Consider the following 25,878-nt stretch of genomic DNA (forward strand, 5'->3'; position numbering starts at 1 on the left):
TATACATAGAAATTCCTTTCTTCGTTTGGTCCATGTAAAATCACCATTTTGTAGATCCACTTCAGCTATTCTTTTATCACCACTACAGTTTGCAAAATCTCTTTGACTTAGGCTCATCCAAACCCTTCTGCCTTTTTTGTCAATTGGAGACAAGATTGAATTGAAATCACCACCCAATAAAAAACAAGCCTTCTGGATAATTATTCATCATAGAGGACAGATGTCCCATAATTCTTTAAGGCAGAGTTGCTAGGCCTGTATATATTTGGGCAAAACATTTATGCCTGAGTTGATAAGAGTAGTTTTTCTCATCTACATTTGTGACTTTCCACAATATACCCAGCCCTCTAGAAGCCGCTTCAACATCTACCAAAACACTGTTCAACAATGAAAATTTCCTACCAAACAACTCACCACCATCTTTTCCAATATTAGTCTCTTGAAAGAAAGCTATATCAGGATCAGCCTGATCTAGTCATCTCTTGATCAGACATATCTTGTCAAGTACATTGCAGCCCCTGACATTCCATGGAAGGACCTTAATTGTGATTGAGAAAAGGCATATCCTTTTCCCTATCTCAACAGTTTTGTCTAGTCTGCTGCACTACCAACAATTTCAAGTTTCATCCTTGTAGTTTTTGCACCCCTCTTCTTCCTATCTCCAATCTTTGGCTTTGCAACTGTTAAGGTGGTTTGATTAGTGATTGTAGGCCTAGTAACATGTAGTTGATCATTGTATCCTAGCGGATATTTTTCTCCATCCTTCTTTGAAGATGCATAATCCGAATTCAAGTAAATGCCGTTACCCCCACTATCCCTTGCCCCTTCCAAAGAGATCTCTAAATTTCTTATCAGAGAGATCTGAATATCCTTATAATGAAAGGTGTCATGATCATCCACATCCTTGGTTTTATTTGTATCTGCTCCAACTGAAAATGCTATGCAAAATCAAAACTAGGCTTGACAAATCTGTCATCCATGCCTTCGTTGTCCATCAAAGCATCTATAGATTTGGATTGGAAAGTGCCCAAGACATAAGAGGGAATTTTGAATCACTACTTTCTAGTATATGCCAATAAGCATTATCTTATTGTTTCCCTTCCAAATGATTAGGATTGCCTTCAACATTAACTTCGTTATTTGCTATCTTCTGAAAGCCTGCGAAACAAGAGGTTGGGGCTTCCTTGATCACCAGTGTCGATAGAGAGAGTTCTACATCCCTTACCTCACCTTCTATTTCCAATAAAAACAATCTGTCAATCAAAGTTCTAAGTCATTTGTTCTTTCTTGAATTGAGCTGTGGATGCAAACATCTCTTAAAAGCATCTCATATTCAGAGTGAAGGGATTTCCCTTTCTGAATTTTGGACACTTCATTAATCTCCTTGATAATATCTAGACATTTATCTAATTCTAGTCCCTTCCTTTTGAAGGATGAATCATTATTGGATTCCAAAATAGGGTCCTCTTGTTCTATCTCAAAATTTTGCCTCCATTCACCAGTATTAGAACCCAAAACCAAAACCACATAATCTGGTAACACATGATCCCTTGCACCTTGACTAAAATCCTTGGATATACAGAGAAATCCCTCAGATTTACCTTTTCTTCTTAAGCTAAAAAGGTTTGTAAAACTTTTCCCTATTAGTTTAAGGGTTTCCATATCCCTATTTTCAAAGGGCATTTTACAGAGCTTAAACCAGACACTTATTTTTTTAATTTTCTCCTACTTAGAATTGAAGTTTGGTGTCCAATTTCTGGTATACATCCTATTCCCATCAATTATGTAAGGACCCCCTTTGAGAATGTAGTCTTTATCTTCTTTGCTGGAGCAAATGACTAATAAAAATCCATTAGGCATGGTTTTCATTTCAAAAGCCCACCCTACTGATTGACACACCACCTTCCAATCTTACTAATAGACAGCCAAGGGCCTATCCATTTGAAAAGGAAGGCTTTTGCTTCTAAGAAAGACACTGAATCGACCCATTACTTGTTACTGATAAGTGCAAAAGAAGCTCTAACATGTTGAGCATTGTCACCTACCTCATTAGGGTTTGTAATAGTCCCAGGTTGCTTCTTGGGCCTCCAAAACTTATGTTCAATTTGTTTTAATAAAATATCTTTGCTAACGAGGAAGTGATTCAGATGTGGATTGTTATCACGACCATTGTTCTCCTAATCCCAACCTTCCCCGTCTAATCTGCCATTCCTTTCCACATCTTTAACGACTCTCCCATTAGGGGCTCCTAGGTTTCTAATAGGGTCGAACCACTTTAGATTCCTCCTGTGAAAGGCCATTAACTTGGTTTAGGTTTTCATTCATTTGTAGACGCAACGATCCTTGGTGTCATCTATTTGAGGAGCTACCATTCTTGTCGAATTGTCATCCACTTGCATTTGTTAATCCCAAACCACTATGTCTTCCAAATGTTCTACCATGCATCCTTCCTTCTTGCGATTGTTGTAGAGCCATCAGTTTATTTATTGTATATCCATTCCATGATTTTTCTTGTTGAAAGTCTTTTGCTTTGAGATTTGTACCGCCATTCAGTCAACCACTTTTGAACTCGATTTTTCACAATGTTATCTCTAACAAATGTTTTGCTTGAGGGCAATAAAAAAAACTTCAACAAGAAAAACTACAATACTTGGAAGTAGCATATGGTGTCGATCATTGAATACTGATGTCTTGACAAAATTGTTTTGAGTATGATTGATCGTCTTGATGATGCAGGTAGGGAGCAGGACAAATTCGATGAGCAAAATCAGGAAGCTATAAATGCTCATCAAACTTTTGGGTACTGATGATTAGCTAGTACAGGTTCCTCTAGCAAAATACTTGCAGATATTTGGATGCATTTAAAAGGCTTGCGTGAAAACTCTTACAAGAGTTGTGCATTCTTCTTAAAAGACATGCTCTCCACAACTAATGTTTCAGATCAAACTCCACGAGTCATCATCAAGGTTAGAAAGCAAGAGAAGAGAAATGAGAGGTTTTTAATATACCAAGATGACTAAGTGAATGGAGGGAATCATTGCACATGAACCCTATAAGGTAGGAGGGATGGAAAAGAAAGGATAAACCTTGGGTGACTGAAAGACAAGAAGGGTAAAGATATTTCGAACTTATGAGAAGGGGATGTTTGACAATAGGCTTACCGTTCTTGTGTATCCTTCACCCCAGGTTTATCCTTTGTCTTGTATCTTTTCTAGGTTCCAGGTTCCCTTGCCAATCTATCTCATGCTATGATACCCTCCATTTATTTAATCATCTTGGTTTGCTACCATCCTCTCATTTCTCTCTATTGCTTTCATAGCCTGATGACACTATGGAGTTTTCTCCAAAACGTTGGTAATAAAAACCTACATGGTCAAATCAAAAAAAATATTGGGTAGACACAGTCATTAACAAAGGAAAAATAAGTAATAATATCGGTTGTGGAAGCCTGCCCTATCCTAAGATGAGTGACCATTACCCACATTAGTTTCTGTGAAAGAGCCACGATAGGATTTTATGATGTTCATGTGTGTAATAATCCCAACCGTTTATGAGTTCATAACCCCAATTTCCTTACTAGTCAGTTTTTGACATTTTGTCAAACACTTTGCAAGTAAACTTTGTCACCACTGAAATAACTCCAATTGGCTCCAACTAACAAGGCCGAATGATGTGTTATCAGTTTTTGTGTTTAATGCTTTTTTTTCAAAGTAGGTATGGAAAACCAAACATAAAAATATCTATGCAAGGACTGTTAATGGTTTTATGATTAAATGCTACAACTTTACATTTAGTTTAGATTTGCAAACACAACCCCACTAAATGCAATATCAACATAATGATTAGTTGCAATTAGCAGTTTGCACAATAGTTATTTCTAATTACAATCTAGTAATTTCAATGCCATCAATTAATTTGCAAGAACTTGGGAGATGAATAATTGATTTGCAGAAGGCTTGTACAAATCAAGAACTCCTAATTCCTTGTCCAGTCTGCTTGTGCGCTTGACAGTGCCTAGCTTCCAAACATCAGATCGCCTTAATTCAACACCAAAAATTCACAACTTTTGGGCACCTGAAAGCATAACTAATCTCCACAAAATGCGACTACCCAGGCCAATGAACTAGCACCCACCTAAGAGATAATGAGCACCAACTTGCACAGATATGTATCACCAAGAAACAGGAAGCTAGATGCTGGAAAAGCAGGGTGAATGTTCACCAAAATGCAGGAGAGAAAATCACACCATTAGGCAGAAATACAGTGCATTCGATTTCCAGAATTCCCACTCTTATTTCTTAGCAATAGAACTCTTCCCAGTTACAGTCAAAACAGTAAGAGAAGGTCCCCAATTTCTCCAATAGAGAATTCCTCCTCAGCTATAGTAGAAACAATAAGAGGAAGCACTAGATTTTCAGATAAATACCATTTTACTTTAGAAATGAAATTGATATCACCACACTCTGAACCCTCACAAGAAACAACAAAAGTAAAATAGACAATTGGATGATTCATTTGCTTCGTGAAGCCATATTTTATAATCCACTTGACTTCACCAACACACCGTTAATTAGAAGCTTCCATTAGATTGTTTTAATAACTTTTCTAGCACATGGCTTCATGAAGAGGATTTTCACTTTAGAGGCCTCAACTTTTAAATATAACAATTTATTGCACTCTTATATTTAATACTTGACCTAGGCTTACAACTAATTACATAAATGATCCCTTCCAATGACGACTCAACCCTCAACTCAAGTGAAATTATACAGTTAAATTATAAGTTTATAATAAGCCATTCAATGATTTAATAATAATTTGGCCACCAAAATAATAATAACTCCCAAAATACTTATCTTTTAAGTATGCCTTCTGAAACAAAAGTTAGACCTATTATTTCCCCATGTGACCAAATTCACTTTCCTAAAATTGAAAGGGTCCCTCTCGCTCATCACCCGACTTGCCATAATAGCAGGTGCATGAAACTAAGCCCAAACAAAGTTTAGTTTGAGTCAACGGATGACCAAATTGGAACATATTGAATTGTGAGGAAGACAAGACCTTCCTGTGGCCAAGCCTCTGCCTTAGAAGATGCTCTATTGACAATAATTAGCCTACAAGGATCATAATAATAGGCTAATATCTCAATCTTTGATGCTAGCAAAAACGGGGACATTACAATCCACCCTCCCTAAGATTGCTTGTCCCTAGGCAATCTCAGAAATAAATAACACATCAGTGCATCCGAGTCCGAAGGGTAGAATAGTGTAATGTCTTTGAGATTACCAACTGGCTCCTGTAGCGTCATCTCCGGTCTAACAGAACCTGCCAAACTGAAATGAATCTAACTATAGATGTCACAAGAGTGAAAATCTCATAGGGAAGCAACTCAAAAAGCTAACAAATCTTGCTTCCTTGAATTGCACAAAGTGAGCTGCCATACACACTATCTGACTCATGTACAATTGAACTGTGCACTTGAAAATATCACACACATGAGAATCAAAAGTAAAACCATATTTGCTCGGTACCATGTACACATTCCAAGACTCCTTTGTGAGCCCTATCTGAAATCCTTATGCACTAGAAGGATTGCAAACATTGAAGGAAAGCCTACCCAGAAGAACATCATCGAACATTTGTTGCTCAACAAATGCACTCATCCCGCACTCATCCCAATTGTATCAACAACACCTATATCTTCAATGGATGTAGTCACATCCTTATAGTTATTTGTGTATACAGGAAGATTTCCAACAATTGCTATAGGAAACTGAACTATATCTGCAAATGGTGTAAATTGTGCCTAGCTTCACTTAGGTGAGTGATCTACTTCACCTCAAAAAGCGGATTGTCATAAGAAAATGTTGTATCAATCTTGAACATAGGATTGACCATAAAGTGAATGTCACCACTGTGTCGATCTCTATTATAATATGATGTTGTCTCTACATCACTCAACTCATTATCAACAATATGTGTGCTATCATTTGTGCACACATCAACAACCCCATGCATATTGCTAAACACCATAACAAATGGCTCAACTGGCATGGAAGTGGCTACTGATCTGATAGTATCATCACACACTCTCACTTCCACTATCACTGCATCACTATCAAATGCACGATCTTGGGAATTCATGCCAACAATTGCATCATCTGGCTCAACTTGATATGAATTCCAATTGCACTGCACATCTAATGCGTCCAACACCTGAGCACTTGTATGTGGTAACTCAGAAGCAGTGTCCTACACATCTGTAGTTACCACTGTATCATCATTATGCCAAATCTTTACTGCTGTCATGCAAATCAGAACTAATGTGACTATCAATAACCATGTTATCTTCCTCAATATCATTAATAACATGCACACTATCATCCATTACTCTATCCACAACATTTTCAGACTTTTCTATGTCACTAGGTGCAATTGTAATCTCATGTTATCTTCCTCAATATCATCAATGACATGCGCACTATCATCCATTACTCTATCCACAACATTTTCAGACTTTTCTATGTCACCAGGTGCAATTGTAATCTCATGTGGGCCACTGCTGATATAAAAATCAGACTTGGAGTTTTGACTGAAAACATGCTTTTGCTTTCTAATGGTGTCCACTATAGCATCACATTTCTTCCTTTGAAAAAATTATATCGCGTTCTGCTCAAAGTTTGGATTTGAAATCAGTGTCGTCATCCGTTTGTGATTTTGATTCGGCTCATTCACTAATACATCCAATTGTTTCACAATAGCATCCATTTGTTTCTGATTAGTGGCCAATATGGACAATATATTTTATTTTTCTTACCCCACATACCACTGTAATAACCCCAACTGGTTATATCTTCGCAACCCCAATTTCCTTATGAATCAGTCATTTGACATTTTGTCAAACCTTTTGCAAGCAAACTGTCACCACTGAAATAACTCCAAGTTGGCTCCAACCAATTATGTTGAATGATATGCTATTGGTTTTCGTGTTTAATATTATTTTTACAAACAGGTATGCAAAGCCAAACATGCAAATATCTATGCAAAGACTGTTAATGGTTTTACAATTAAATGCTACAACTTTACATTCAGTTCCGATTTGCAAACACAACTCCACTGAACGCAATATCAACATAATGATTAGTTGCAATGAGTAGTTTGCACAATAGTTATTTCTGATTACAACCTAGTAATTTCAATGACATCAATTAATTTGCAAGAACCTGGGAGACGAATAATTAATTTGCAGTAGGCTTGTACAAATCAAGAACTCCTAATTCCTTGTCGAGTATGTTCATGTGCTTGATAATGCATAACTTCCTTCCCAATGTCAGATTGCAATTACCCAAGACAAGCTGCTTGAGCGTCAAATTCTCAGGCCTGATGTGGCTACAACAGCTTGCTAACATGGTAAATGCATGCCCAGTCAGGATGCTGAAATATGAGATCAGATCGCCTTAATTCAACACCCAAAATTCACAACTTTGACACGCCTGAATACAAAACCAACCTCCACAAATTGCAACCGCCTAGGCTAATGAATTAGCGCCAGTTAAGAGATAGCGAGCACCAACTTGCACAGATTTGTGTCTCCAAGAAACAGGAAGCTAGACGCTGGAAAAGCAAGGTGAATGTTCACCAAGATACATAAGAGAAAATCACAGCAGTAGGCAGAAACACTATGCGCTCAATTTTCCAAATTCCCACTCTTAATTCTCAGCAATAGAACTCTTCCCAGTTACTGTCAAAACAATAAGAGAAGGTCCTTAATTTGTCCAATAAAAAAATCCTCCTAAGCTACAGTAGAAACAATAAGAGGAAGCACTAAATTCTCAGATCAAAACCATTTTAGTTCAGCAATGGAATTGATATCACCAAACTCCAAACCCCCACAAGAAACAACAAAAGAAAAATAGACAGTTGGATGATTCATTTGCTTCATGAAGCCACCTTTTATAATCCACTTGGCTTCACCAACACACCATAAATTAGAAGCATACATTAGATGCTTTTAATAAAACTTTTATAGCACACATGACTTCATGAAGACACTTTTCACTTAAGAGGTCTCAACTTTTAAATATAACAATTCCTTGCACTTTTATATTTAATACTTGACCTAGACTTATAGCTAATTAAATAAATGACCTCTTCCAATGATGACTCAACCCTCAATTTAAGTGAAACTATAAAGTTATAACATTATAATAAGCCATTTAATGATTTAATAATAATTTGGCCACTAAAATAATAATAATTCCCAAAATACTTATTCTTAAAGTATGCCGTCTGAAGCAAAAGTCACACCTATTATTTCCCCATGTGACCAAATGCACTTTCCTGAAATAGAAATGGTCCCTCTCACTCATCACTTGACTTGCCATAAATAGCAGGTGTATGAAACTAAACCCAAACAAAGTCTAATCTGAGTCAAACAAAGACCAAAGCAGAACATACTGAATTTTGAAGAAAACCAGACCCTCCCATAGCCAAGCATCTCCCCTAGAAGACCCTCTATCGATAATAATTAGCCTATGAGGATCACAATAATAGGCTAATCTCTCAAACTTTGATGTTGGCAAGAATGGGGACATTAGAATGTGTGAATGTAAGTTATCATGACAGAAGAAAGCATGTTGACCTGCATTGCCGCTATAGATTATTACTTGTTGGAATCAGAGGAGTTGAGATGCATGATTACTTGAGACTATTACACAATTGTTAAAATTGGAGAACTTGAGTTGCAATAGTATGAGATTTTTAACCTTTGCACAACTATTTTTACCATATCTAGCAATTTAGGTATGTTAAATTTAGAGACATGTTAGTTTTGAACTAACATGAGCATCACTGAATGGTATTAGATGTAATGTTCCCGCTACAGTAATGCCCTCTTGGTTCTAGAATTGGTGGTCGTGCAGATGCTCATAATGGGAGTCTTATGGTTGAATGTAGCAGTGACCGTACGGATTCACGGCCGTACAGGGTAATGGTAGAGGTCGTACGGACTCTAGCCGTATGGTGATGGTGTCTTTGGGAGTAGGAGACATACGATCTAATGGAATTGTAATGCATGGGAAATGAAGTGATTGCCGCGGCCGTACGAATACAAATAAGGGTCGTATAGCAGAACAATACTTGGCCGTACAATGCAGATGGATAGCTGTATGGTTGGTATGCAAGATGACTGAACAGTGAATGGGTGCTGCCAGGATGTCAAAGAGGTACGAGGTTCAGGAGGGAGTGTATGGTGAGGGGGGCAATTGTCCGTATGGTGCAAGGAGTTTGGTGTGGCTGTACGATGGACACAAGTTACCCATACGGTGGAATCAGTGGTTGGTGAGGGGCTCGAATAGTATGGCAGGGAGAATGGAGTGAAAGCCATACATTGTGTAGGTGATGTAGAAGAGAGAAGTCATACACCATAAACTATTAACAGATATTATTAGCTAATGCTAAATAACAACGAAGATTTTAAACACCAAATAATGCCCGTATCGGAAAAAATAACATTCGCACGTTGATGAATATTTGCAAATAATGACAACACTTCAATTTGCCAGATGCAGACAAAGTAGAACACCGATGGAATAGGGTGAGGGTTGAATCCCACCGAAACCGCACGAGCCAAATAGGGAAGATCTTTCACTTCCGAAATGGCAAACAATTCTGAACTCCAACAGGAATCTGCAGTACAGAGAAAATATGATCCAAGCATACCTACAGACTACCTACGAGCCGTGCTTAAATACTGGTCGAGAAAAGTTTTTCGAGGGCGTACAAAATTAGCTAATGGCGACACAAACTACGAAAACAAAATAAAAATGGGTTCGAGATAAAATAAATCAATTGGCCTGTTACAAGATTAAATCGTTATTTATTTTATAACGGGGACATTACAGTCCTCCCGTCCCAAATTTTGCTTGTCCTCAAGCAAGTGTAATGCCAGGTGTTGGAGGATGTGCTCGCCTTCCCACGTTGCGTTGTCCAATGGTAGGTGTCGCCAGTGTACCAAGTATTCCTTCATAGTGCGGTTCCGTAGGACCTTTTCATGCACTTCAAGAATCTCAGCAGGTTCCAAAACGAGCTTCCCTTGTTGAGTGGCGGAAGGTCGGTAGTGACGGTGACGTTTTTCCCCTATAGCCTTCTTCAGACAGGAGACATGGAAGACATTGTGAATGTAGCTACCCTTTGGAAGTTCCAGTTCGTACGCGGCCTCACCAATGCGATGCTTCACGTGACAGGGACCATAAAAATGTGGCTTCAATTTCTCCTTACCTGTTCATTTTAGAGAAGATTATCGGTATGGCTGAAGCCAGAGATAGACCTAATCCCCTACTTCAAAACTCCTCTCTGTCCGGTGTTTGTCGGTGTACACCTTCTGATGATTTTGTGCTTGCTGCAGGTTCTCTTTTAAGCTCCTCAGTATGTCCTGCCCCTCTTGAAGCCAATCCTTGGCCCTTGGAGCGCGGCTGTCACCCAGAATTGTGTTGATGAAGGAGAGGGGTTCATGCTCGTACAGAGCTTTGAATGGTGCCATCCCGATAGACATGTGATACGTCGTATTGTAGAAATACTCCCCGAGATGGATCCATTTGACCCACGCACGTTGTGTCGAGACGTACTTCTGAAGGTAGCCTTTGAGCCATTTGTTCACAATCTCAATTTGGCCGTCTGTCTGCGGGTGGTAACTCGTGCTCGGCGATAACTCTGTCCTTGCCAACCGAAACATTTCTGTCTAGAAAATATTGACGAATCGTCCATCCCGATCACTAACGATGTTTCAGGGTAACCCGTGCAGGCGAAAGACTTCTCTGAAAAATAGATCGATGACTTGTGTAGCTTGAAGATCCGAAGGGATGGCGAAGAAGTGTGCATACTTTGTCAATCTATCAACCACCACGAAGATACAGTCCTTTCCGTTCATCTTGGGAAGACCTGTTATAAAGTCCATTGATATACTTTCCCACTTATGTTCGCGAATTGGCAAAGGTTGTAACAACCTTGTAGGAAGAGTATTTTCAGACTTGTTCTATTGGCAAACTGTACAGTCTCTCACATGCTGCAACATGTCCCCTTTTAGTCCCTTCCATGAAAATCTCTCCCGAATACTATGTAAGTGTTACCAATTTAACATGCCTCTTAAATTGTTATGTTTTACGCTAAACTGATTATGTTTTATCTGCTAACTAAGTGTGTTTAGCTGTTGAGAGTATATAGTACAGAACGAAAAGAATGCAGTAAGCAAAGTACAGGAAGCATAAAAATAATACTTTTTACTCAAGTATTCAAAAAATATTTTACAAAGTGTTCATGTTTACACAGTACTTGAATACAATGCATTCAGATATTACTAGTGCTCTCAGCTTCTAACATAAATATCTGAATTAAACACATTGTACAAACAGAAAACTACTGAAAAAGAGATAGAAAGGAAAGGCATCCATTGCCTGAATGGAAAGTTGTTGCGTTGAACACTGGAGGGCTGATCCTGCATCTCCATCTGGGAGTAAAACCTGCAAAAAATGAATAAAGAAATGGATCAGTTCATATGAACTAAGCAATGGAAAACTTTGCTATCATCTATACTCTGCTGTTTATACAAAGTGGTTATCCAGATAACTATGTTAAAAGGCAAGAAGGCAAGAAAAATCCGAAGGAGATAAAACATGTTTTTTACTAACGAGTTTGTTCCATGTGCAGATACAGACATGAAGACTTGAAGCTATAGAAGGATCATGCGTAAGTTACATGCATAAAGCCTTTTGGCTTAGTTTGTTCGGGCAAAGACAGAAGATATTGGGGAGGCTGTTGAGGGGGCATACATAAGTTACAAGTATGGGACCTTCCGGTTAAACCAATGTAGCTGATTGAAGACATTGAGGAGATCATAGAAAGGACGTGCATAAGTTACAAACATGAAACTTTTTGGTCAAATCAAGGAGGGGCGAAGACCAAAAGATTAGAGGAGATCATGGAAGGGACACGCGTACATTACAAGTGTGGAACTTTCTGGTTGAATCATGTAGCGGCAAAGGCAAAGGACAAGAGGAGACCGTCGAGGGGGCATACATAAGTTCAAGTATGGGACCTTCTGGTCAAATCATGAAGGACATGTAAGGTTTTCAAAATCTGAAGCTAAAGGAATTTTAGTTATTTTTACAAGCATATTTTAGCATATATCAGGAAGGTACATATGCAATCGGTCACAAGGTCAATTAGAATTACTTATCAGTGCCAAATAAATAAGAAAAACAGGAGTATCAACATCAAAAAATCATTAACTCATAGTGTTGAGCAGACTGGGAGATTTATTTTGGTAATAGAAAACAGGTTTGTAAGGAAAAGAACTTTATTTTTATGCTGCATTCCTTTGTTAATATGACATATCAGACTGCTATGAGCAAAATACAGAAGCATGAATTCATGGTATTCATCTTATTCATATTCTGCATGATCTTCAAGTAATAATCAGATTTATAGTTAAACAGAAACATAAATTACATGTTTTTATCCATAACCAGTATTATGCTAAAGGATGGAACAGCAGATGGTCAGATTTATAGAAATGAAGCCATAAACAGTGAGCCAAGTCATGATAATAAAGCTCTTGAATCCTATAATATCTCTAGCAATGGCAAGAGGGTGGTCAAAGAGACTGTTACAAACAGCGAAAGTTGTCCTCGGCAGCCCATAAATTTCTTGGAAAGAATGGCTGTACTGGTTTGTGGAACCTACTTATTTCAACTTTCAAACAGTATTTGTATTTCTGATTTTAGCAACATAAGCAATTCTTCTGCACTAAAATGTTTCTTAAATCTATAAGTTTAACCTCCTGGTTACTAGAAAAAAGTTGGAGGCATCTTCTAGAGGCTTTAACAAAGAGATGGTTTGTTTTTCATATGGCATTGTTGTGGAGTTGATAATATTGAAAACATGGAGTGTAACAAACTCTGTGGATAGAAAACCCAATACTGTCTTTAGTCAACTGAAACAGGATCTGGATTTTAGTGATTTCTGCCCTTCAAGTCATTTATTGGAATTCAGATTTAGTCAACCTTGGCATGCAAATGGCAGAAAAAATTGGGCTGAAAAGAATTGGCACTGATACGGCAACTCAGAAGTTGAAAAAAGTAATAACTACTATACAAGGGATTAAAGAGTCAAGGGGAAGTAAACCTTCCTTTAATACTAATAGGCATAAAAGTAAAGTGTTACAGTCATTGTGTTCAGAATATTTGCAAGCTCAAGGCGGTTAGAAGCATGTGGTGTAATATTTGGAGATGCGGACCAAATAGGAATTCCTCTTAAAGAAGCAAGCAGTATCATTGTTGAGGAACATGTGGCATAGCATAACAAAGAAAAAGATGCAGAACATTGTAACAGCAACAGGAGAATTTCAGATTATTGATCTTCAACAATACATACAGCACAGGGTTCGAATCTTTAGTAAAAAGCCACAAAATGGAGTATTCACAGCATGTTTTGGTAACAGCAAAACAAGTTCATACACGACATCAAAAAATGTATGACCAAATGGGTTAAGAAAATCACTTTCTATATGCAAACCGTTGAAATTTCACCACCGAATGTATATCAATTGATACAGATCAAGAACCCATAAATTTCGAAGAAAAAATCGAGTCTAGAAACAGTAAAATATACTGCTGTATGGAGCATGTTTTTTGGTAACAGCAGAAAGTAGACCCAACAAAGGCTCATACCAGTGAATATGGCATCCAAAGATAACTCCAAGAAGAAAATCTGCAAGCTCATGAAGCCGTCCAAGCTCATAGAATGGTGTCTCACAAACATTCAGATTACAGGTTCACAGCAAAATACCAATGCCCAACAAGCATAATATGGCGTCCATCAGCACATAGCAAATACAAATACGCCCAGATCTACAACAAAAAGCGGCATCCAAAAAACCAAAATCATGCCCAACAGCAAGAACAATGCTCATGTGAGAGAAGAAGGCAGCATGGTATCATGAAATCACTGGCATCCACGACAGAGAATGAAAAAATACAGTAGAGACCAATCACGCGGCTAGGTTTTGATGAAAACCCTTCGTTCTTCCCCCACGCAAGGAGCAAACAAAACACAAAAAATGCCTTTTACAAATGCCTTAAACGTATTTCAAGTTTGCCCTTTGCTATTTTTAATAGAATTTCGGGTCCGTGTTTGATAAATAAGGGCATGCATTTTTAATAAAACTCCATTTTTAGTTTTATATGTATGAAATTGATAAGTTATATCAATTATAATTTTATACATATAAAACTAATAGAGTTTTTTTTTATAGACTATTATATTCTTTTATTTTTATTATTATTAATATGTTTTAAATTTTAATTTACAAACACATTAATATTAATAAAAACAAAAATACTAATTCCCTTTATTATATTTAATATTAACGTGTTTGTAAATTAAAGTTTGATAAATAAAGGACAAACTCATTAATATTAAATATAATAAAAGAAATAATTGTAAAAATGATAAATCAAGTGATTATAATTATAAAATCATTGATTTTATTATTTAAAGGGAATTATATGTGTTGATGCCTAAATGCAAGGACAGAAAATGGGAACGCTATTTTTGGAACAAGGGGACATTCAGTTAACAAGGGGTACTCGTTGAGGCTAGGTTCAGTTCCAGTTCCTCATGCAGGTTTATGAGTTATTTGATGATGTTTTTAGCATCCTATGGGGCAGTTGAGATCAGTTATGCATGCAGTTCAGATTGAGGGCTTATTTTATGCATATATTGCATAATTTGGAGCATTTTCACATGCTATTTTTGAGGGTTATTCTGTATATCCGAGTTTGAGCTTTTTGTGCATGATTTTGGAGAGTTAGAGGCAGTTTTGAGCTATCCATCAGTTGGGTAGGTGGTTGAGTTCAGTTTTCAGAGGCTCCTTCATTGTTTTCATCAATTTTTGGTGATTTTTCCTAGGCTTGTTTTTTAGAATCCGAGTTAGGGTTATTCTTCTATATATTGTACTTTCACCTCATTATGAAAGACCTTCTTTTGGATTCAAATTTTTGCGCATAGCAGATTTTGAGTTGATTGTAAGGGCACTTGTGATAGAGATTTTTTCAGCATTGATTATAGAGATACAACGGTTCCTTATCATAGATTTTTGTGCAATTTTGTGAATTTCTTGCTTTAATGTTGTGTTTGCCTTCATTATAGTTACATTCCTAGTTGCAGATTTGAATTGTGATACATGTGATTGCAGGTCTATGTTTGTGATTATTGTTTTCTTGCAGAAAATTGTTGAAACTTAGGTATCCCTTTCAAAGCAGGAGATCCCAATCCTTACATAGAAACACTTTTGTGATTACATGATAGTCTGATATTGTGAATCAATTGTTTTTTCATAGTTTGTGCTGAAGTAATCAAAATTACATTCACAACCATTGGTGTATCACCTCACTTAGGTTAGTTTTTATTATTCATTCTTTCATTTCTTACCCTTATCTCGAGTACAATTTAGGATTAGGTGATCACAACTTAGGAACCGGCCTAGCTTTCGAAGATTCTTCTCTCGTTTTAGGACAACCCACCACCCGAGAGAGTTTCCATTGTTTCACAGGATAGCTTGATTCTACATCTCACTGAAGGTGCAAATCCTGATTAACAACAGTAAGTTTTAAGGAAACCGAGATGTCCAACTAGAGGGGAGTCGTGCACTTCATGATCTTCTGCTTTAGTTTGGATTTTGGCACTAGGTATATCCGATCCTTATAATAGATGATATCATCAACCACTCTGTACTGATCATCGTGGATGTGACCATCCATTATCTCACAGGCAAATGCATTCTTGGAATATTGTACCAATAGTTGTGCCTTCTAGTCAGTTGGGATCTGGTCTAGCGAGCAGATGGTTGGTCTTTTGGACAAGGCATCTGCAACAACATTGTTCTTCCCTTTTGCATATTCAATGTCGAAATCAAAAGACTGAACTTTGCTTACCCATTTTTGTTGCTGTTCGTTCAAGTTCCGCTGCTCCAGGAAATATGTCAGACTGTTGTGGTCCGTACGAACGACAAACTTGGCACCAACCAAATACTGCTGGAACTTGGTTAGTGCGTGTACGATGACCAACATTTCTTTGTCGTAAATGGAATATAGGCGTTCTGCTAGTGTAAGCTTCCTGCTCTCATAGGCGATGGGGTGTTTGTCTTGCATCAGAACCGCTCCAATGCCCTCCTTGGACACGTCGCTTTCCAAAATAAACGGTTGGGTGAAGTTAGGCAATGCAAGAACCGGGCAAGTGCTCATGGCCTCTTTTAGCTTGTCAAAGGTGAGTTGTGCTTCTTCGTTCCACTGGAAAGCCTCCTTCGTCAGATCTGTTAGAGGTGCGCTGAGCTAAGAAAATCCTTTGACAAATCTCCTGTAGTAACTGCACAGTCTGAAGAATCCTCGTAGATCTGTGAGTGATTTTGGGGGAAGCCAGTCGAGGATAGCCCGAATCTTCTCTTGATGTAGTTGAACCCCGTATTTATTGACAACATGCCCCATCTACAATATCTCTGTCATACCAAACTCACATTTGGACTGCTTGGCGAACAGGGACTGTTCCTCCATGATACTCAGAACTTCATTCAGATGCTTTAGGTGCTCCTCCCATGTCCTGCTATAAATAAGATCATCAAAGAATACCAATAGATACTTACGCAACTGTTTGTTGAAGATGCGGTTCATGCACGATTGAAATGTGTCAGGTGTGTTGGTCAATCCGAACGGCATGACTAGGAACTCATAATGTCCATAGTGGCAGTGGAAAGCCGTTTTCTCCACATTTTCTTCCCTCATTTGGACTTGATGGTATCCGTAATGGAGATCTATTTTTGAAAAATAGACCGCAGCATGTAGTTCATCTAGCAGCTCATCTATCCTTGGGATGGGGTACCTGTGCTTTATTGTTCTTTTGTTCAGCGCGTGATAGTCCACACACATGTTAACCGTTCCATCCTTCTTTTTGACTAACACCACGGATAATGCGAACGGGCTAGAACTAGGACGGATCCATCATTTCTCAAGCAATTCCTGAATCGTCCGTTCGATGTCATCCTTGAATTTCTTGGGGGTGGTGGTACGGTGTGGTTATGACTGGTTTTGCCCCTGATTCCAACTCGATTGTGTGTTCAAACCCCCAGTGAGGTGGTATGCCAGGAGGAATATTCATGAAGACTTTTTCGTGTCTACTTAGGATGTCCTGGAGTTCATCATCCTGTGGAGGTGTTCGGTGCCCCTTTAGAGGTTCTATCGAGATAAAACAATGCACAACCCACGCAACGTCATTGTGCCGCAAGATTGCCTCCATCCGATGTGGAGAAACTTCCTTCGGCCCTTCATTTGACATCCCTCGGAGGACAACCTTCTTTCCGTCAACCACAAAAGTGAAGTCCATCCGTTTGAAACTCTGAGTGTACTCATCAAGAGTCTCCATCCACTGTATGCCTAGAATGACTTCCATGTCAGCGAGGTCCATTATGAAAAAGTCCGCCATAATTGTGTGATTCGCCATTGTTATGCTGAGCTGAGGAACAAGGTGCATGTAGGGCAAGAAAGTCCCTTTAGCAACCTTGACCTGAAAGCCTGCGTGTGCTTCTGTGGGGAGACTTCTTTGCTTTACCAAGGATGAGTTTATGAAATTCAAAGTAGCTCCACTATCCAACATCACCGTAACTCTTTGTCCTTGAAGGGTACCACGCACATGGAAAACTGTGCACCTTGGGCTGCCAGCCAATGCAATGGATCCTCCACGCTGTACTAAGGCAGCAATCCTCTACATACGGTTTAAACTGGCCATGTTGGTGTTAGTGTTAGGTTGGTCATCTTCAATGTACATTTCCTCTTGTTCATGTTTGTCCTCATCATCTGACACCACTGTGATGTAATGGATCTTTCCCTTCCCAAGGCATCGGTGGCTAGGCTCCCAAGGGCCCTTGCAATTGAAACACAATTTCTTCCTTTGAAGTTCCTGTTGGGTAGGTTCATCCAATGACGGCTTCTTGGGCCGAGGTTTGTCCCTCGAAATCGTTGGCGGTTTTGCATGTGAGTGACTTCGAGAGGATGAGGTTGATGCCGACGACGATGCCATACTTCGTGCCTTACTGATTGCTTCCGTTAGGGTAGACGGATTGAATCCCTTCACCCAACCTTTCAATGGTTCTGCCAGTCCGTCCATAAAGAGCATGACTCGCCTTCTTTCGGAGATGTCCTGACCAACATAGAAAGTGTCTGAAATTCTGCAATGAACTGATCTACCGATCCCATTTGCCTTAGTTGCGCCAGCTCTTTGAAATTGAGCTCAGGGTCTTTCCCATCAAATCGTTCTATTAATCTCTCCGTAAATTCTTCATAGGTCTTTATTTGATCATGCCCTAATGTGATGGTGCCGCGGTGCCACCATTCGTGTGCAACTCCCTCCAAGTGTAATGCGGCAAATTTGATATCTTCTTCTGGCATAGGATTCAGCTGGAAGTAGGTATCGGCTTTCATCACCCACGCTTGTGTTGAAATGGAACCCGATCCGTCAAATGGAGACAGATTCACCTTACTCAGTTTTCTCCTGAGATCATCGTTAAAGTATCCTCCTCTGTTTCCCCCTCCCAAGTATCTCATTCTTAGATCTGCGTAATCTTTGTAGGAAATGTCTCCTTCAAGATTCACATTCCTCTAGTCCTTTCTTATCTCTTCAAAAGTTGGTAATCTCTCTTTGTGGTGTGCTTCTGTTCGTGGCGGGAAGGTCGGCATGGAAGGTCGAGAGCATACTAGCTGAGGGTGTGCTTTACCCGATACTGAGTCTGTGCTGTGACCATTCTATTCCCCAGATATTTTGTTCTCCGCCAACTTCTTGAGAGTTTCTTCCTTAGGTCATTGCGTATCAGTGATCTGAGCTTGATTTCGAGCAAGTTCCCTCGGAAGTGCCACAAGTTCGGTGCCCGTTGGTTCCCGTTCGTCAGCCATTCGATCAACGGAATGTGTGCTTCTCCTCTTTCAGCTATAAACTCTCATTCACCGTCCATAGGCTGGCAAGATCAAAGAGCTTTAATACCACTGTAATGTTCTTGCTACAGTAATGACCTCCTGGTTCTGGAATCGGTGGTCGTGTAGATGCTCAGAATGGGAGCCGTACAGTTGAATGGAGCAGTGACCGTATGGATTCACAGCCGTACAGGGTAATGGTAGAGGTCGTACGGACTCTAGCCGTACGGTGATGGTGTCTTTGGGAGTAGGAGTCGTATGATCTAATGGAATTGTAAAGCACGGGAAATGAAGTGATTTCCGTGGCCATACGAATACAAATGAGGGTTGTACGGTGGGATTGGAGGGCCGTACAACAGAACACTACTTGGAAAATAAAGTGATTGCTGTGGCTGTATGGTGTCTTTGGGAGTAGGAGCCGTACGATCTAATGGTATTGTAATGCACGGGAAATGAAGTGATTGCCGTGGCTGTAGGAATACAAATGAGGGCCTTACGGTTGGATTGGAGGGCCGTACGATGCAAATGGATAGCCTTACCATTTGTATGCAAGATGACTGAACAGTGAATGGGTGTTGCCAGGATGTCAGAGAGGTACGGTGTTCAGGAGGGAGTGTATGGTGAGGGGTTAATTGTCCGTATGGTGGAATGAGTTTGATGTGGTTGTATGGTAGACACAAGTTACCCGTACAGTGGAATCAGTGGTTGGTGAGGGGCCCGAATAGAATGGCAAGGAGAATGAAGTGAAAGCCGTATGTTGTGTAGGTGATGTAGAAGAGAGAAGTCATACACCATAAACTATTAACTGATATTATTAGGTAATGCTAAATAACAATGTAGATTTTGAACACCAAATAATGCTCGTACTAGAAAAAATGAACATTCGCAAGTTGATGAATATTTGCAAATAATTAGAGCACTTCAATTTGCTAGATGCAGACAGAGTAGAACACCGACGGAATAGGGTGAGGGTTGAATCCCACCAAAATCGCACGAGCCAAATAGGTTGGATCTTTCACTTTTGAAATGGCAAACAATTCCGAACTCCAACAGGGATCCGCAGTAAAGAGAAAATATGATCCAAGCATACCTGTAAACTACCTACTAGCCGTGCTTAAATACTCGTTGGGAAAAGTTTTCCAAGGGTGTACAAAATTAGCCGACGGCGACACAAACTACGAAAACAAAATAAAATGGGTCCGAGATAAAATAAATCAATCGTCCTGTTACAAGATTAAATCATTATCTATTTTATAACGGGGACATTACATTAGAGTTTAAGATAGTAGTACTCAATGTTGGTTTTTTAATATTTACAATATTATTTCTTATTTTTAGCCAATTAGATATGGGAATAGACAGTTTGTGGAGATGCCCAATCTAGTAAGTCTATTCATCCAAATATTGTATTTTTTCTTGATCCCTCGAATGTAATTTACATAGGCTACTGCAGTTGTGTTGCATACATTCCATTTCATTTTTAATCTTCGACTATACCTTTTTTATGGAATTACCATCTCACTCTATGTTTGTTTCCTAAATTTCATGTTTTGGAATTTTATGGCAAGAAAATCTCGTTCTGATTTTATTTTATTATTTGATTTCTCCAAACAGCCAAATTTAGCATCATTTTTTCCAGAGAAGGGTATTCCGACTGATATTGTATGCTGTCTCAGGAACTTGCAGGTATCTACATGTTTCTATCAGAGATAACTCTTAACTGGTCTGAATTTTTGGCTTCTTACAATTGCTGACGTCTTGAATATAATTTGTAGGACTGTTTTGCAAGTGAGGATCATGCAAGGTGTCTTCTTCAAAATGTAGCATCGCTATTGAAACCTGGAGGCTACTTCTTTGGAATAACTGCTGATTCATCCACTATATGGTACAGGAATTTGAATCTTAAATGAATATCTGGTTTCTCACAATTGTTATAAGTGCTTCAGATGATTGTTTCCATATTTAGATATTTATAAATATGTATGGATTTTGTTTATTATCAATTTTTTTTTTCTGTTATTAGATGGTTGTTGTGGAATGGCTTAAATTACTTTTTCCGCAAAGCATAGAATCCTACATTAACAATTCTTCAAATTCCAACTCTATTATATATTCATGTATTTCTTGATTAAGTGGGTTTTTTGTCAGTTGCATGTTGTCAAGGGTGTCATTTTCTTGCAATATGGATTTTAAACTCCACCATTACATATTTGCAAGGAAATTAATGATTTTTAAATAGATTATAAAGTATTGATGTGCTTTTTGAGCTTCATTGCATGTTTAAAAGTTTAAATGCTTGTAAATGTGCATGACAAACCCATCTTTAAAACAAAATGATGATTTTTAATAAATATAATACTTGCTTGGCGGGTTTTTTAGCCTTATTTCCAAGTATTATTTTGTTTTCAATATAAGCATGTTTTTGCAAAGCAATTCCTAAAACCCATCCAAAGACAAGGTGCATTTTTGAAGGCTTTACATATTTGTTTTAAAGTTATCTAATGACTTACAAGTTCTCATAAAAAAGCCTGTCATTGGCTAATAAAGGTAAAAGTGATGATTTTTTAGTGCCTTGCATTGCATGATGTCATCTACGACAAGGATAGAGTCTATTTGGTACCTGAATCAAAGTTGAAGGAGAAGATTTTGAGGGAGGTTCATAGCTCGCCTCCCATAAGACACCCTGATACCTCAAGACATATAGGGGAATCTGAGAAAGTTTCACTTGGAAGGGCTTGAAGGATGATGTACTACAGTACGTGTGGGAATGTTCCACTTGACAACAAAATAAATCTAAGCATACCTTGTTTTCATGCCTCAATTTATTTTTATTTTTATTTTTAGTTACTTCTTACTTTTAGCAAATAAAAACACATTTATTCTTTCAAGTCTGCTAACAACCTAAATAATTTTTATTTATTCATTTTTTTATAATAAAAGGGTAATATTATTTTACAGAATGTAGTTTTGTACAAATATAATTTACTGTAGTACTTCTGTGATGTATTATTTTAAACAGCAAGAAGATCTATATCTGAAATATTCTCCATCTCTATACTTAAAGATAATTTATTATGGTTACTAACAAGATTAATTTTATTTTAAAGACTTAGCAACTACATTTCCCTTTTTTGTCATATGTAAATCACTTAAGTACTGTAATATGACTTCTATGAACTACACATTTTAAGCATTTATTTTATAAACATAGAACAAGAAAATAAATATGTGCATTACTTCTGTTTTACAAGCATCAACTTACATACAGATTTTATTAAGATCCATATCATAAAATAGAATATTAAACTCTACATTCCTGCTATACTTTTGAAAAAATATTACTTTTTCTCTCACAAATGATATAAAATAAAACTTAGAGTACAACTTGATGAGAGGCTCCTTCACATTTTGTTACAACAAGATATCAATAAGTGAACCAGGGGGAACATAATAACAACACAATTATGCTCCAAGCTTTATCAAAATTTCACATAAACGTGGAGAGCTCATCTCCCAGCCTAGGCCTTTACAAGGCCACCCCCAAGCTAGGAGAACTAGATACCAAAGTAGGGTACACACATAGTCCACACAACATAAGAAGTTACAAAACAAGAATTTATACAATTCACAAAACACCATTTTCTTAAACTTGCACAATAGGCCACCGAAGGGCCCATTAAAGAGGGTGAAGGACACCTTCACACAAGAGGAGAAGCCAAAGAAATAACCAGGTATCATGCCTTCACAATTAAGACTGTAGCTTCTGTCAGATTGATTTTATCATGAGATACCTTATTGATGGTAAATAATCTTTAAGATAAATATCTTATATATATAATTTATGTTATATATATGTAATATATTATATCTTATTATATAATAATATAACAATATATTACATATATGGTTATTTATATTACTATTAAATATGTTATCTAGTGATGATTAATCATGGAGACATGTCTCTCTTCATGAGACATGTCTCCTTCTCTCATATTTATATGAGATCCAAATCTGCATTTGGAAATTATCAATAACATTGGTAATGTTAGTACATTTGCAGAAAACGATCCATGTTACTCAACATGGTATCAGAGCAATGGCTGCAAATGTAGACCAGATGCTTAAGACGTTGGTCACATATGTTCTTCGCAGTAGAGAAGAACAAAGACATTGAAATAGAGAGACTACGGGTACAAATAAGAAAATCATAAACCAGGTTGTTTACTGAGAATAATTAAATGCAATAGGTCTGGAGAATTTCCCAACTGCATAGTCACTCATGTATCTTGCGCGAGTCTCACAATATTCTCAACGCATGAAATTCAATTTCCAGACATCGATATTAGAAATATCGACACCAAAAGTGTAGTATTGAAGTTTGGAGCCTTATCATTAGTTATTTGATTGTCTGAGAGAAAGAGAAGTCGTAGAGGGAGGGCATTAGAGATAATGTGGATTGAAGGATAAATAGGAATCCACCTAGTTGAAATTTGTTTTCAATTGCTTACACTTATATGACAAATGCCCTCCATCACAGGTCAACAATAATGATGTGATAAATTACGATCTGTAGTTTCCTACACTGTTTCAATATCATGCTCAACATGGCTTCAGTTGAAGGTTGATTGATATTAGATTGATATCAGACACTGCCACCTAAGCAGTACTAAATCTTAAGTGTTTCTGACAATGTACATAGGGGTTTATATCATCAAATGTTTATAGCATGCTAAAGCGAGACATTTGAGGGCTTTCAAATTATAGTCAACAAATATACTCGAGTATGCATTCCTGATGATTATCAAAAGCGATGCATAGGGCAATATTATTGCTATGGAATGAAGTAGCATAATTTCTATTTGTATTTGGATTAGAACAGGTTATCTGATGACTAGTATAATGGCAAACAAAATAAATAACAATTTAACTTTCTCGGTAGGGTATCTCCATGTAGATACCTCTGAGAAGATGTTAAGAGATTAATTACATCATTTTTAATAAAAGTGGCATGACCAGAAGTAAAGTGTTCTTCAAACCAATAAAAGGGACTTTACAATGGATAAAATAACTTACTTCCTATCCCATGCTAAGTACACTCAGCACCTATCCTTCTGCCACATAAAAGCATCACAGAGGAGAAAAATATTGCAGTGTCATTCCGAAAATACAGGGCAAAAACACACCAACATTTTTTTTTCTAAGATAATTAATTCACTATAAAAATGCATGCTACATTGAAAACCTTATGGAAAGTTTAACCAAGGATTAAAGTGAGTTTCGAATACACATCATAAAGATGTAGAATCGGTATTCCAACACAATGCATAGGTTTGAAAACCCTAAGTCCTAGTTTTACAGGAACACTTAGCTTGGGTTGAATGAGACGATCAATTAACATTTAGGTTCAATTTAGAAAGGTACGACTTCCACTTCAAATTACATTTTAGGGTTTCCAAGTTCATAAGTTGACTATGACACTATCCATTTTAACACTATAGTAGATCAATCTTTAGGAGAATCTAATTCTGCATTTAAAGGTTAATCTATCATAACACACTAATAATTAATTCTGAATATTATCATAACCTATCTAGAACTAATTAAAAACATTAAATATTTATCATTAAACTTATCATAACATCATTAAACTTATCACAACATTGACCCATCTTCTAATCAAAACCCAAACAGTTCTATCAAGCTATCTAGACAACTTAAAATCCATTACACATTTAAATCCTGATGTAGCCATTGGAACAAATTTATAATTTAAAACATAATATTACTTCTAAAGCATTTCTAGAATACTCAAGATAGAAAAATAGATAATTCAAATAATAATATTCTATAAAAAGGTGTTTTAACTATACACCTAGTGATCTAACCACTAAACTTTACCAACAAATACAATTTGTTTCAAACATGAAATCTCAATCTTAAAATAATTAATTTAATTAAACACTAACATTCATATTCAACTTCAACCCATGACCCTATTCCATAGCTTAAGTCTGGTTTAATTATCCCCTAACTAGAATAGTTTTAATTTCGAAAACTATAAAAGAAAAGAGATAATTCCAAATATAATACTTGAATTATATCCTAATATATCTTAATCCAAAATATTTATCTATAAAACCATATTATCGAACTCTAACACAAACATAGGCATATCCAAAAACATAAAACACTATAAGATCCTACTTACTCAATAATACCTAAATTACTCACTAACTATACGAATAGTCATTAATAAAATAGCACTAACAAATATAATGTTACTAACCCACAACAATTTTCTAATAATCTAATCTTTACTCTCCAAAATAATTTCCAACAAACTCTAACTAACCAATCCCAATATCCTAACACTTTTATTCTCTTACAAAAATGAAAGGTAGTAAAAGGGAAAAACAAATATCTTTCCAAAAATCTATTTACTAATTTACAACACAATTAAATTAAATTAGTAACAAACTAAAAATTTAAATCTAAACTAATTCTACATTTCTTATTTTAACATCTCACTAAATAAATATCCTAACCTTATCACTTATTAACCGTACCCTAACCTAACATCTAACACAACTCACTTAACATCTAACATATCCCAACTTTGAACTTTAATACATTACTAACCTAACCTAAACTTTAACTACCTCTAACCCAACTCTACCACCTAACCTCTAACTTTACCCCATTATCCCAAGAAGTCTCCCATACATTTGAATTGAAACGATGACTCTGGATTCATGCTTGGCTCCATATCAAGGTAGCCAGTATGAAATTTGCAAATTACATCATGGTAACCATGGAGAAACCGAAACTGATTAGGAGACAATTAGATTTAACACAAGGACACATA

The 25,878-nt window shown here is 37.2% G+C and overlaps 1 protein-coding gene across 5 annotated transcripts in view; it reads left to right on the forward strand.

Annotated features, from left to right (window-relative positions):
* LOC149548183 (uncharacterized) overlaps window positions 1-25,878 on the forward strand; it is a 317,005-nt gene that overhangs the window by 195,922 nt on the left and 95,205 nt on the right. For all 5 annotated transcript variants that reach the window (XM_089792225.1, XM_089792228.1, XM_089792226.1 and 2 more), the window contains exons 4-5: window positions 20,625-20,696; window positions 20,786-20,895. In XM_089792225.1, the coding sequence (XP_089648351.1) occupies window positions 20,625-20,696; window positions 20,786-20,895 (182 nt within the window). The remainder of the gene's footprint in view (window positions 1-20,624; window positions 20,697-20,785; window positions 20,896-25,878) is intronic.

This window comes from Cupressus sempervirens, chromosome 7 (assembly GCF_028749045.1).
Source record: "Cupressus sempervirens isolate cs-2001-9-10 chromosome 7, ASM2874904v1, whole genome shotgun sequence".
NCBI lineage: Eukaryota > Viridiplantae > Streptophyta > Pinopsida > Cupressales > Cupressaceae > Cupressus > Cupressus sempervirens.